The sequence below is a fragment of the Dipodomys ordii genome, unplaced genomic scaffold (assembly GCF_000151885.1).
Source record: "Dipodomys ordii isolate 6190 unplaced genomic scaffold, Dord_2.0 Scaffold206, whole genome shotgun sequence".
NCBI classification, from domain to species: domain Eukaryota; kingdom Metazoa; phylum Chordata; class Mammalia; order Rodentia; family Heteromyidae; genus Dipodomys; species Dipodomys ordii.
In genome coordinates this window covers 1,199,540-1,212,662 of record NW_012267422.1, presented here as the reverse complement: position 1 = coordinate 1,212,662, position 13,123 = coordinate 1,199,540, and the positions used below count along the sequence as shown (strand labels likewise).

At 41.6% G+C, this 13,123-nt stretch overlaps 1 protein-coding gene across 2 annotated transcripts; it reads right to left on the bottom strand.

Moving 5' to 3' along the window:
- Positions 1–1,476: 1,476 nt before the first annotated feature.
- Positions 1,477–13,121, bottom strand: Tdp2 (tyrosyl-DNA phosphodiesterase 2). 2 transcript variants are annotated; one of them, XM_013035238.1, is made up of 7 exons: positions 12,792–13,121; positions 12,630–12,715; positions 11,067–11,240; positions 9,685–9,776; positions 5,012–5,130; positions 4,260–4,430; positions 1,477–2,604 (listed from the first exon to the last, which is right to left on the bottom strand). In XM_013035238.1, the coding sequence occupies exons 1-7, from the start codon at positions 12,942–12,944 to the stop codon at positions 2,326–2,328; spliced, it is 1,074 nt and encodes a 357-aa protein (XP_012890692.1). In that variant the 5' UTR covers positions 12,945–13,121; the 3' UTR covers positions 1,477–2,325. The 2 variants fall into 2 exon arrangements, with proteins under 2 accessions (XP_012890692.1, XP_012890693.1); XM_013035239.1 differs by having other exon boundaries at positions 12,894–13,121.
- Between the last annotated feature and the right edge of the window lie 2 nt (positions 13,122–13,123).

Here is a 13,123-nt window from a genome sequence, read left to right as displayed (position 1 = left end):
CCTAGAAGTCTAAAGAACCTAAGGAGGCCACCTCCCGAACTAGGGGTATCTTTGTTATCACTGCCTCCTTCGCTTCCTTCCTTGCAGACAATCGGCCAGCTGAGCTGGGAAGTAGGCTACTGCACCGGTGTGTGCTGCGGGCAGCGCTGAAGCCAGGTGCGGCTGGCTCAGAGCATCACTCACCAGTCACACTTGCTCCTCATTGTCCTGGCCCATCTCAGACACACGAACGCGCCCTTCCGCGGAGATCACCGCCCGGTGCAGCAAACCCATCTCGCCCCTCCGGGGGACCCGGACACAGGACTCTCTCTGGATCACCCCAGACCAGGTGAGGATGCTGCTGCCCGCTAACAGATGATTGCCTCAGCGCGCAGCTCCACACGGGGTCACCAGGGCCCAGCCGGGACAGCACCGCCCCGGTGCCCGCGGTGGGACACTAGCCCGCCCCCAGGGCAGCTTCTGAGGGCTCTGGGAAAGCGCGCGTGATTCAGCGCCTTTCGGCCCCGCCGCGGTTACCGGGGCAACGCGCGCACGCACGCGCACCACGCCTTCGGGGATGGGCAGGCGCCAGCCAAGGCTCCCACTCTACCTCCCTCGGCGCGCTAAAGCAGTCAATTCCTCCTCTCCTACCTCTTCCCTACCACCGTGGTTCCTCACAGACTAGAAAATGAACACTCCTAAACTCCCAGGCCAGGGTCAAGTACCCTTTACAAATATGTCCTCAAAACAGTCACGCCAGCAGAATGCCCTTATTTACCCCTGTAATCCTACTCAGGAGGGAGAAATCTGGAGGATCACGGTTCGATGCCAGCCAGGGGCAAGGAAGGCCGTGAAACTCCCGCCTCCAGTAAACTACTCAGAAGCCAGAGATGACGCTGTGATGGAGAGCTAGCCTTGAGAAAAAGCTCAGGGACAGCGCCCAGGCCTTGAGTTCAAGCCCCATCACTGGCAAAAAAAAAAAAAAAAAAAAAGCGCCAATCTGTATCAAGTCCTGTGGTTTAGCAGTGGCCTTTGAATCCTACGCATCTCATTTGAGCACCAACTGCTTTCAGATGGTTATCTGTGTACAGGAACATCCAAGAACATCACTAGGCCTTGCCAATTGTAATCTAGGTGTCCAGTGCACTTGCCTTTTGGGGGAAGGAAATATGAATCACAGAAAATGTGCTTGCTCCCTAGTTGTCAACTGTAGTGCACATTTTCTCCTCCTAATCATCCTCAGAAACAACAACCTACTGGAACCCGTGCTAGGATAAAGACTTTCCTCAATTCATCCAATTCCATTCAAGGCTGGCACTCTACCTACTAAAGCCACACCTCCACTTGTTTTTTCCCCTGGGCTGACTTTCAAACGGAGAATTCTCAAATCTAAGCCTTGGGAGTAGCTAGGATTACAGGTGTAAGCCATCAGCACCCACACTTCTCATTTAAATTTTTCCCATTGGTGTTTTCCATCATAGACGCACAAAACCAATCTACAAACAAGTAAAATTATTTATTTACAGTACATTTCTCTTAAGGGTTTTTCTTTCAAGCACATTTAAACTACCCTTAAAAAAGTAAGAATGAATTTACGGAATGGTAATCCCTCTGTACACCTTAATACTTAAAAAAGTGAGAAATAAAAGGTATTTTTCATCCACTTCCTGTAAAGTATTTGTATTTTACAAGTAGCAAAACTAAAACGTTATTTTTCTTACAAACTTATTTTTCTTAGGAAAAAAAAAACTCCTATGCCGTCATAAAACTGATTTTAATCATTATCAAGCCAAACTTTGCTTGGTAGCAACTTCAATACAAACATTAATCAGAAAAGAAATGAGATTTAAAATGTTAAGATTTCAATTATACCAATTATACACTGTCACTGACAAAAATTAAAGCTGATGTAGGAGAGTTGTCATCCACAACTGCAGATGATTATGGCCTTTTCAATTAAGATTATTTGAATTTGAGAAATATGATTAAATTCAGTCCCCAAAAGTTTCTTTTTTTTTTTGATACTTTTTAAAAAATAAAATCTTGGTGCCTAATGGAAATAATACTATAAAGGTTAACCCTGAGACAATGTGGGCCCTAATAGAATCCAGTTGGCAGCTATGAGCTGACTAGGCTTTCTGCTCTCCTATCAAAAGGTCTCATCACATTTAAAACACAGGCATGCTTAAGTGTAAATAAACATTAACTAGGTATTCTCTGTAATAATGGTCTAGAATATTAATTCTTCCATATTAAGCCTACCTTTCCAGATAGGTAAAAATTGTATTTGCCAGAAGTCAGAACAGAACTACTCAAAACATTTGGAAGTTACATTTGACAAGCATTTCAAAATATTTTATCTAGGTAGCACAAAACACCCCAGTGATCACTAGGATATTTCCCACAGTCCAGTTTTTCCATCCCAAGGAGATCAAAACTTCGAGGAATAATGGGATTCTCTGCTGCTGTCCTGAAAAATATGCGATCGAAACGAAGCTTACAAACGCCAGGTATTCCAAGATTAGAGTTCATTTGTGTATCCCATGTGTACTGGCAATGCTTAGGTTTGCCCAAAAATTCCCAGGCATCCATAATGTTATCGGGCAAACCACCATATTTAGTAACCTGAAAAATAGAAAGAATATTTTGTAAGATTTACATCTTTTCCCACAATTTAAAAAGGTGTGTTTGGCCATTAATACTCCTAAGTGCTATATTTTAAGCCACAATGGAAAAACAATGTAAAGATATTTTAAAAGTATAATGCTGCATATTGTCAGATACCTTGTATTCTTATACTGTTTTATATACAAAGGGAACTTCTTTGTACAACTAATTAATTAAAAAAAGTATATTGCTGCATGATAGAAAAATGTAGACAATGTAAGCATAATATAAAACAGGTGCCTTTTGTTGTGAGCAAGTACATAACTTTGAGTACAGATAAAATTCTAAAGACTGAACTGTAATTGCTGTTAATTAAAAAAAGTATATTGCTGCATGATAGAAAAATGTAGACAATGTAAGCATAATATAAAACAGGTGCCAGGTGCCTTTTGTTGTAAGCAAGTACATAACTTTGAGTACAGATAAAATTCTAAAGACTGAACTATAATTGCTGTTAAGTTAAAAACTAAACTTTTGAAAAACTCCTACTCTATTGTATAAATTTACAAGTGTAACACTCCTAACAATCCAATGATATCTATTACCCTCACAATTCTATTTTAAATATATTACCAATATTTATTAATTTTGCCTTCTTTCATTAGCACTATAGGATTTTAAAACTTCGTGGGGCTGTAGGTTTATCAGTAAAATACACGTGTAACAACCTGGGTTCAATCCCCAGCAGCAAAGGGAAAAAAAAAGCCTAAAAAATTTTGTGTATGGTAAAATAAACACTATATAAAATTTATCATTTTAGTCTTTTCATATGCACAACTGTGGGGCTAATACTTTCATGTTGTTGTATAACTACCATCCATCTCCAGAACACTTTCATCTTCTCTAATTGGAAATCTGTTCATTAACACTAGTATGTCATTATTCCTTTATCTTGCCAGATTTTATTATTTTTAATTTTTTTTATTTTTCCAACTTTTTTTGGGGGGTCCAGTAGTGGACCTGAACTCTGGGCCTGGGCGCTGTCCCTCAGCTCTTCAGCTCAAGGCTTTTCCCTTTGTTGATTTCACTTAGCTTATATAACTTTAGGATTCATCCGTGTGCAGCATATATAAAAACTCTTCATAAAAGCTTGAATAATATTCCATTGTATGTAACAGACTACATTTTGTTTATAGCCATACATCTAACAATTACACTTCAGTGGCTGGTATCCTTTTGCTGTTGAGTAACAATGCTGTGAACATATGTACAAATAGTTGGTTCAGTTGCTTCTTTATACCTCACTTCCACCCAAAAGTGGAATTGGTAAGTCAGACAGTCATTTGTATGAGGTTCTAAGAAACCCAAATGTATTCTAGGCACAGATGGCTCATACCTGTAATCCTACCTACCCAGGAGGCTAAGATCTTAGGATCAAGGTTCAAAGGCATCCCAGACAGGAAAGGCCAAGACTCTTATCTCTAATTAAAGCACCCAAAAGCTGTAAGTGGAACTGTAGCTCAAGTGGCAGAACACTAGCCTTGAGCAAAAGCACTCAGGAAGAGTGCCTTAAGTTCAAGCCCTTCTCTACCCATTGGCACCAAAAAAAAAAAGAGAACCTAAATTCAATTTCACAGCAATAATATTCCTACAAACATTGACCTGTTACTCACTTCTTGATCCCTTAAATTTGTATCTCCTCCAAATACAACAGTAGCTTCTTCTGGAGCCTCTTGCATTTTCTTAAAAACCATTTTTAATTGACTCATTCGTTCTTTAGAATGCTCTTTGGTGCTCTCCAAATGGGAAGTCATAAGATAAAAGTCACTTCCAGACATACTCACCTGCAACAGAATAATTATAGTTAAACTGATCACTAATCACTAAAGCTACTCAATCAAATATATTTATTTACCTGTAAAAGTATAGCCAGCACTACTATCACTCTAGGTAAAAAGCAGTGTAAGGTACTAACTATGCCCACAAAGATTTAGAAAGCAAGGTTCAGTCCACATTTCACCTCCACTATCAATGAGCCTTACAGTATCCCCAGGTCTTCAGTGACTCATTTCTCTAGAATCCTGACACTGGACAGACTTTAAATGTCTCCAGTCTGATCTATAAGCACAGCTACTTCCCTCCTAAGGAGTCATGAGTCATTTGCAAACACAATAATTCTTATTACCATATTAAGTCTAGAGCATATGTGTAACTAAAAAATGTTACGTGAATGAATAAGCATCATTTATCTACCATCTAACAGATTAATAACTAAATTTTTACAGGTTTGCAAAATTTATAGAAGTTCTATATAACTAAACAACCTATATATAAAGAACAAATTTTTCTCATAAAGACAAGGACACCATAGAACTATTTTTAAGTTTTTTCTGTTTTAAAGAAAACTGAAATATAAATTACTTACATGCGCACACAAAATGTTTCTCATCATTTTAGTATTTGGGAAAGGAATAATCTCGTAGCTTTTTAATTTTGCTCTTGCTTTCCTCAACATTATAGCTGTGAAGTATCCATCTTCGCGACCTTCAAGTATTTGTAAAAAGAATTTTGGCTGAAGTTATGTGTACTTGAGTTTACCCCAAGCTCCTCTCTTAAAAGACTTTTTAACAGAATATAGATGTATGTATATTCATATATAGATGTAAATCTATATATAATACCATATATATGATATTATATACCATATACACACAGCCTAAAACTTAAAAGTAAACTATTAATTCAAAATAACTCAAGATTGCCAATCAAATTCACTATCTACCTGTCTCTTCCCGAAGTTTTCTGGTTAGAAATATGGAATAAAAAAATAACTGGGGTAAGGGATATAGCTCAGCAGTATTTGGTTAGCTTGTGGGAAGCCATAGGTTCAAGCCACAGCACCAGGAAAAATGTGTGTAGGTGAATGCACAGAAATCCAAAATATAGTTAATTTGCTATTAAAATCCAATGAGAAAAATGTGAGAAATTTCTGACAGAGTACATGTAACTTAAACAGAGAAAATCTGACAGGCATTACCTCTCTTTTTCTACAAGAAAAACTATAGCAAAATGAATTTAAAAATTCCAAAAACCCCAAAAACTAAGAGTAGAGGAACACTGAATGAAATTACCCAAGTTCTTTCAGAAAACAGCAGGACAAATGTTCATCAGAACAGACAAAGCCACTTGAATGCTTGTAGCAGAGAACTATGAACAGGAAGCCAGTAGATTTGGCTCACCAAAGTCCAGAAATAGCACTGAACAAAAAATTATCACAAAAGGTAACAGGTTGAGTATCAACAGTACATAGCTAGTTTGACATCTGCATACTGGGTGAAGCACGTCCAGTTGTCTTCCCCAACTCTCTATAGACAAGTGATCACTCACCTACGTACTAACAGGAGACTTAAAAGTCGGTAGGGAAACTAAGTTTTAGAGGCTCCAGATAGTCACCAGCTCCTAGAAAAGGTATGTCTTAGAGGAAAGGCGAAAGGGGGAAGGTTGAGGTGTGGGATTGAAAACCAACTAAGTGAAAATATACTGAAGACCCAGGGAGCTGCTTCTTCCTCTGACCTGTTCCCACAGGTAGGCAAGAGAATCACAAAGCCCTCAAAATCTAGAAGACTATTATTTTGTTTTTTGCTTTATTATTTGTGTGTGTGTGCGAGTCCTGGGGCTTGAACTCTGGGCCTGGGCACTGTCTCTGAGCTTCTTTTGCTCAAGGCTAGCACTCTACACTTGAGCCACAGAGCCACTTCCAGCTTTTTCTGTATATGTGGTACTGAGGAATCAAACCTAGGGCTTCATGCATGATAGGCAAGCACTCTACCCCTAAGACATATTCCCAGCCCACTTGTTTTGATTTTTGAGGTGAGTTTGCTAATTTGTCTACCTGGTCTTGTGACCTTATCCTCAAGTGACCTTGACTTTTTTTCTTATTTTAGCATGCCACACCATGCCTGGCTAGGAATTTTTTTAAGACTGAATAGCCTCAGATGAAAGGCTTTCATGTACTGACACACTTGATAGTTAGGAGTCTCCATGCCAGTGAACAAGCAATTTTTTCTGTAATCAATCTTTTGTTTTCTCCTGTATTATATGTACCACCTAGTCTTGCTGAAGAATACTAAGCTGTAAGTTGTTTTGTAGTAGATAGAATTTAAATGTGAACCAAGAGCTGGGCATGGGACCACACAACTACCATCCTAGCACTCAGAAGATTATACAAGTTCTAGGCCCAGGCTATATAGCAAGACAACAAGCAAACCAAAAGCAAATTCTTAAAAAGAAGGCATAGGGCTGGGAAGTTGGCTCAGTGGTAGAGCGCTTGCCTTGCATGCCTGAGGCCCTGCGTTCCATTCCTCAGCACCACATAAGCAAAAAGAAAAGAGCCGGAAGTGGCGCTGTGGCTCAAGTGGTAGAGTGCTAGCCTTGAGCTGAAAAGCTGAGGGACAGCGCCCAGGCCCAGAGTTCAGGCCCCACGACCGGAGCCCTCCCCCCCAAAAAAAAGAAGGCACATAAAAAGATTAAAAATCCTAAAGCCAAGCACCGGTGGCTCACACCTGTAATCCTAGCTACTCAGGAGGATGAGATCTGAGAATTGCAATTCAAAGCCAGCCCAAGCAAGAAAGTCCATGAGACACTCATCTCCAATTACCAGCAAAAAAGCTGGAAGAGCTGTGGTTCAAGTGGTTGAGCTCTAGCCCTGAGTGAACATATGTACAGAATAATACTCAGGCCGAGTTCAAGCCCCAGTACTAGCGTGTGCACACGCGTGCGCCGCACACACACACACACACACAGGAATAAAGGAATATGCCATTAAAAATGTATTTTGTGGGCTGGGAAGGTGGCTCAGTGGTAGAGTGCTTGCCTTGCATGCATGAGGCCCTGGGTTCAATTCCTTAGCACTACATAAGCAGAAAAAGCTGGGAGTGGCGCTGTGGCTCAAGTGGTAGAGCACTAGCCTTGAGCTGAAGAGCTGAGGGACAGCGCCCAGGCCCAGAGTTCAGGCCCACGACTGACAAAAAACAAAACAAACAAAAATGTATTATTTTGTGTACAGTAGGCCTAAGAAATTGAAATAATTTACACTCAATTTCAAAAAGAAATTATAAAGAGGAGAAAGGAAAAAACAAAAAATGGGAGATTTTACAAATCCTGAGACTCAAAGTCCCAAACAAAAAAGATCCAAAGTACTTAAGAGTTAAAGTTTCCAGAGACTACAGAAAAAGAAAAGAACAGGAATCAGCATGACATTAAACTTACTATCCTCAATAATGAAAACTAGGCCGGGCGCTGGTGGCTCACGCCTGTAATCCTAGCTACTCAGGAGGCTGAGATCTGAGGATCGCGGTTCAAAGCCAGCCCCGGCAGGAGAGACCATGAAACTCCTATCTCCAATAGGAGCTGTAGCTCAAGTGGTAGAGCGCTGGCCTTGAGCTGAAGAGCTGAGGAACAGCGCCCAGGCCCAGAGTTCAAGCCTCACGACCAAAAAAAAAATAATAATAATAATGAAAACTAGAAGCTGCTGAAGCATTATCTTCAAAATTCTTACAGATAAAATTACTTCTACCTCAAAATTATGTCCCCTCAAACTATCAACCTACCATGAGTCTAGATAGAGCACAGCACCAGGATTTTCAAACTTCATTACTTAGCCTCGCACCAATGGCTCATGCCTGCAATCCCAGCTACTTACTCAGGAGGCCAAGATCTGAGGACCCAAGGTTCAATGACAGCCCAGACAAGGAAAATCTGTGAGACTCTTATCTCCAATTAACCACAAAAAAAATTGGAAGTGGCAGTGTGGCTCAAGTGGTAGAGCACTCACCTTGAGCTGAAGAGCTCAGGGACAGTGCCCAGGCACAGAGTTCAAGCGCCACAACTGACCAAAAAACCCCAAGAAAACAAAAAAACTTCATTACTCAGGCACTACTCTTAGAAAGTAACTCGAGTATGGGCTCTAATGAAATAGGCTAGTAAAACGAAGGGGAAGCAAAGCATGGGATTCAGAAAACAAAAAGTCCAAAATAAAAAAGACTATAAACCATCCTCCAAGGAACAAGCAGAAATCTTCAACAAAGAGAGGGGTAGACTGAGAAAGAATTCCTTCCTTACCAATTATGGCTTCAAGAATAAATCAAAATTGAAAATCATACTATGTAAAAGTCAAAGAAGAAAGAAAGAGAGAAAGAAAGGGAAGGAAGGAAGGAAGGGAGGGAGGGAGGGAGGGAGGGAGGGAGGGAGAGCAAGACACCAGTGGCTCATGCCTATAATCCTAGCTACTGAGGAGGCTAAGAACAGGATTGTGGATCAAAGTCAATTCAAGCAGGAAAAGTCTATGAGACTCTTATCTCCAATTAATCACAAAAAGCTGGAAGTGGACCTGACCAAAAAGAGATCAGGGGCAGAACCCAGACCTAGAATTTAAGTCCCATTACAGGCATAAAACAACTACAGATGAAAAGTCATTAGATATGGCTCAAGTGCTACTTTTACATGTACTTAGAGCAAAAGCAAAATCATAAATGGAAAACAAATCATTCTGGGAAAAAATGAGGGGAGAAGGAATTAATAGTTTTTGAAGTCTTGGGGGTTTTTTTTGGTGCTTGTACTGGGACTTGAACTGAGCAAAGGCCTGGGTCCTGTTTCAGAAGCTTTTTCACTCAAGATTAGTGCTCTACTACTTGACCTACTTGCTCTGCTTATGGCTTTTTTTTTTTAAATGACTGAAGAGTCTCATGGACTTTTCTACCTGGGCTGGCCTTGAGCCTCCATTCTCAGATCTCAGTCTTCTGGGTGGTTAGGATTCCAGATGTGAACACAACTGGCACCTGGCTCGAACTCTTCGCCTGGCTCATACTCTATTTTAGTATTTTCTATTTTTCTGAAAAATCACTTCAATCCTTTTCACATTTTCATGTTCATATTAGCTGCAAATATTCTATTCTTTTACTATCCTGTGCCTTGCTCATTTTTCTCAACCTTATTTGTGCTTTTTCTTCTCTTCCTCCAGTAAATTAATTTTGATTTATCACTTCCACTGATCTATTTTTTCAAAGAAAAAGACAGGTTAAATTACAGGAAAACTGTTACCTGGAATGATCTCGTAACTAGTTGCTCTCTTCTTTAGGTAGCAATAATATGGGGGAATGACTTCCTGTAGAAATACCACATCTGGACAGTACCTAATTAAAAGCATCAAATTAAGTACTAGCATATCATTTCATTTTCAGCTATCTGAATAAAGGAAATTCCAAGACAAAAGAAACACAAACTGGCCAGGCACCAGTGGCTCAAGCACGTAATCCTAGCTACTCAGGAGGCTGAGATCTGAGGATCCCAGTTCAGAGCAAGCCCAGGTAGTAAAGTCCTTAAGACTCTTATCTCCAGTTAACCACCAGAAAATCAGAAGTGGCAATATGGCTCAAGTGGTAGAGCACTAGCCTTGAGCTGAAGAGCTGAGGGACAGCATCCAGGCTCCAGGACAAGCCAAAAAAAAAAAAAGAAACAAACAAACTGTTACCCTCTAAGGCATCTAGTATTCAAGGTTTATATTTCTAAATATAAAATAAGAAAGATCTGTTATTTATTTAGCACATAGTATTATGATGATTAAAAAGGCCACCAATGGCTCAGGCCTAGAATCCTAGCTACTCAGTAGGTTGAGATCGAAGGAACATGGTTTGAAGCCAGCCACTGTTGGAAAAGTCCTTAGGATGCTTATCTCTACTTAACCACCAAAAACGCTAGAAATGGAGCTGTGGCTCAAGTAAGGAAACACTAGCCTTGAGCAAAAAAAGCTCAAGGACAGAACCCAGGCTCCCTACTGAGTTCAAGCTCCAGGAAAGCTACCAAAAACAAAACAAAAGAAAAAACAAACAGGAGAGATGGGGGGCCTTGGTAGAACCCTGTCTGTATGTAGTTATAAGGCCACTGAGTCTAATTCGAGCACTGAAAGAGGGAATAGTGATGAAAATAGAAACTACTATACTAAGAGCCTACAATGCTACCAATGTTATTTCTTTTTATCTTTAAAAACATTATCCACAGTAAAGGAAACTGAGCTCCAGAGAACTTACAATTCTAGAAAGCTAACAAAACTTGGTGCTATCTCAATCAGACACCCTAACTCAAAAGACCATCACCTCAACTCAGATATTTCTTCTAAAAGCTGGCCTTTGAAGCTAAGTCTAATTTTTCTTTTTTTCTGCCAGTCCTGGGGCTTGAACTCAGGGCCTGGGCACTATCCCTGAGCTTCTTTTGCTCAAAGATAGCACTCTTCCACTTGAGCCACAGTGCCATTTCCAGCTTTCCTGTTTATGTGGTACTAAGGAACTGAACCCAGGGCTTCATGCATGCTAGGCAAGCACCCTACGACTAAGCCACATTCCCAGCCCCAAACCTTTACAATTCTAACTTTGTAGATATAAGCTACTTATCACAGTAAACTATTGAAGAAAAATGACAATACTTACAAAGCTAAGTAGGAACATACCCCTCGAGCCCTCTCCTGAAGATTATTTATATCCAGTCCATCAATATTCCAGGTAATGAAAGAGAACATGGTTTTATCTTCTATCTCAGTACTTTCAAGTGAGTTGCTTTTAGAACTAGTAGAATCAGTCGTGTCTTCATTGGTTAGGTCAACACTGGCAAGATCAGAATGAAATATAGCTTTGCAAATAATCTACAAATTGAGATTTATTTTTTATTTTTTGGATTTGTAGCCCTCCTTTAGAATATACCAGGGATTAGGCATCCCGTATCAGAAAACACGAATTCCAAATTGATTCAGAAGCTAAATTACTTCCAATATCAAGCATTTTAGGTAAGGAATATTCAACCTATAATTTTAAATATCCTAAAAGTATCTGTACATGGAAGGCCAAAGTCATATGACTTAGGAGAATGTTATTCAAATGTTCACTCAATACAGTTAAGAGAACTCAAAATCCTTCAAGGGTTACATATATTATTAAAATGACATATCCAGGGCTGGGAAAGTGGCTCAGTGGTAGAGCGCTTGCCTTGCATGCATGAGGCCCTGGGTTCCATTCCTCAGCACCACATAAGCAAAAAGAAAAAAGCTGGAAGTGGTGCTGTGGCTCAAGTGGTAGAGCGCTAGCCTTGAGCTGAAGAGCTGAGGGACAGCGCCCAGGCCCAGAGTTCAGGCCCCAAGATCGGACCCAAAAATAAAGAAAATGACAAATCTGGGACTGATAGTACCTATTAGCAATCCCACTCCCTCAGAAAGAAAAAAAGTTAAAGCTTCATTATAGTAGGCCTCTGATCAGAGTTCCAAGAGATAACAGACCAATATAAGCAGTATTACTTGTTAACTGACATTGCATAATACACAATATAAACATATGTATACATTTACTATGTACATAGGTGTTCATATCATGTATATGAAAAGATGTACTCTCTATTAGTACACATATAAAGTGTATGTATAAAGTATATGTATAAAGTATACATATATCATCTTAGTAAAACGTAGCGTTAATAAAACTATTAACATCTTGGTATATTTTCCTAAAACGGTATTTATAGCTATAATTTATAAAGTTAATTTTTAGAACACTTATCATTTATATGTGTATTTATTAAGTGTAGTATGACTATAAACATATGTAAGTATATTACTTGTGAGTTGGCCAGAGGAGGGGCAACTGACCACACACTACAGGGAGAGAGACGACTTCCAAGCTACCATTCCTCTGCAGAGAATGTCCGTCCTGTTTGTTCCGTTACAGACCTGGTCTTATGCGTCTCTAACTCAAGTCAAAGTGCCACTTGGGTGTTTTCCACGCCATTGGGCGTCGGAAACGGCGGTCAGCACCGCCGGGGGGGGGGGGAGCGCACGCGGTGTCCCCCTGCACCGGCGAGGCACGAACCTGGGGTTCTCGGGTGAGGGAGAAGCGAACGCCGCCCCGCCCCCAGCCCCGCGCCCCGCCTCGGTTACCGCGTCCCGAACCCGGCCGACGCCTCCGAGGGTAGGCCGCCCGGCCCCTCCCCTGCCCCTCCGCGTTTACCACGTCTCGGGCCCCGCCGCGCCCTCAGGGACGGCGTCCAGGGCGTCCTCCTCCGCCGACGGCTCGAAGAAGGAGTTGAGCGCTTTCTGAAAAGCACAACGGCACCGGGATGAGGAGGCCCGCGACGCCCCGCACACCCGAGCCAGAACCCCCGGCACCTACCTCCACCTCCCACTCGTTCTCCGCCAGGTAGCACTGCGCCACCGCTTCGTCGCATCTGGCGACCGAGGCAAACTCCTCACACAGAAGCCGCCGCTTCTTCACCTCGGGCTCGCCGTCCCCCTGCGCCGCCTCGTGCCCGCTCCCGCGCTCCATCGACCCGCCGCGTCTTCACCGAGCCGGGACCGGAGACTGGAGCGGCCGACCCCCAGCCTCTGCGCAGGCGTCCGTTTTCCGGGTGCTCACGAATCAACAAGCCGGCGAGGAAACGTGCTCCGCGATAGGCCCGGCCGACTCGGTTGCCAGGGCCGACCCCGACAAACTACGCGTGCGCA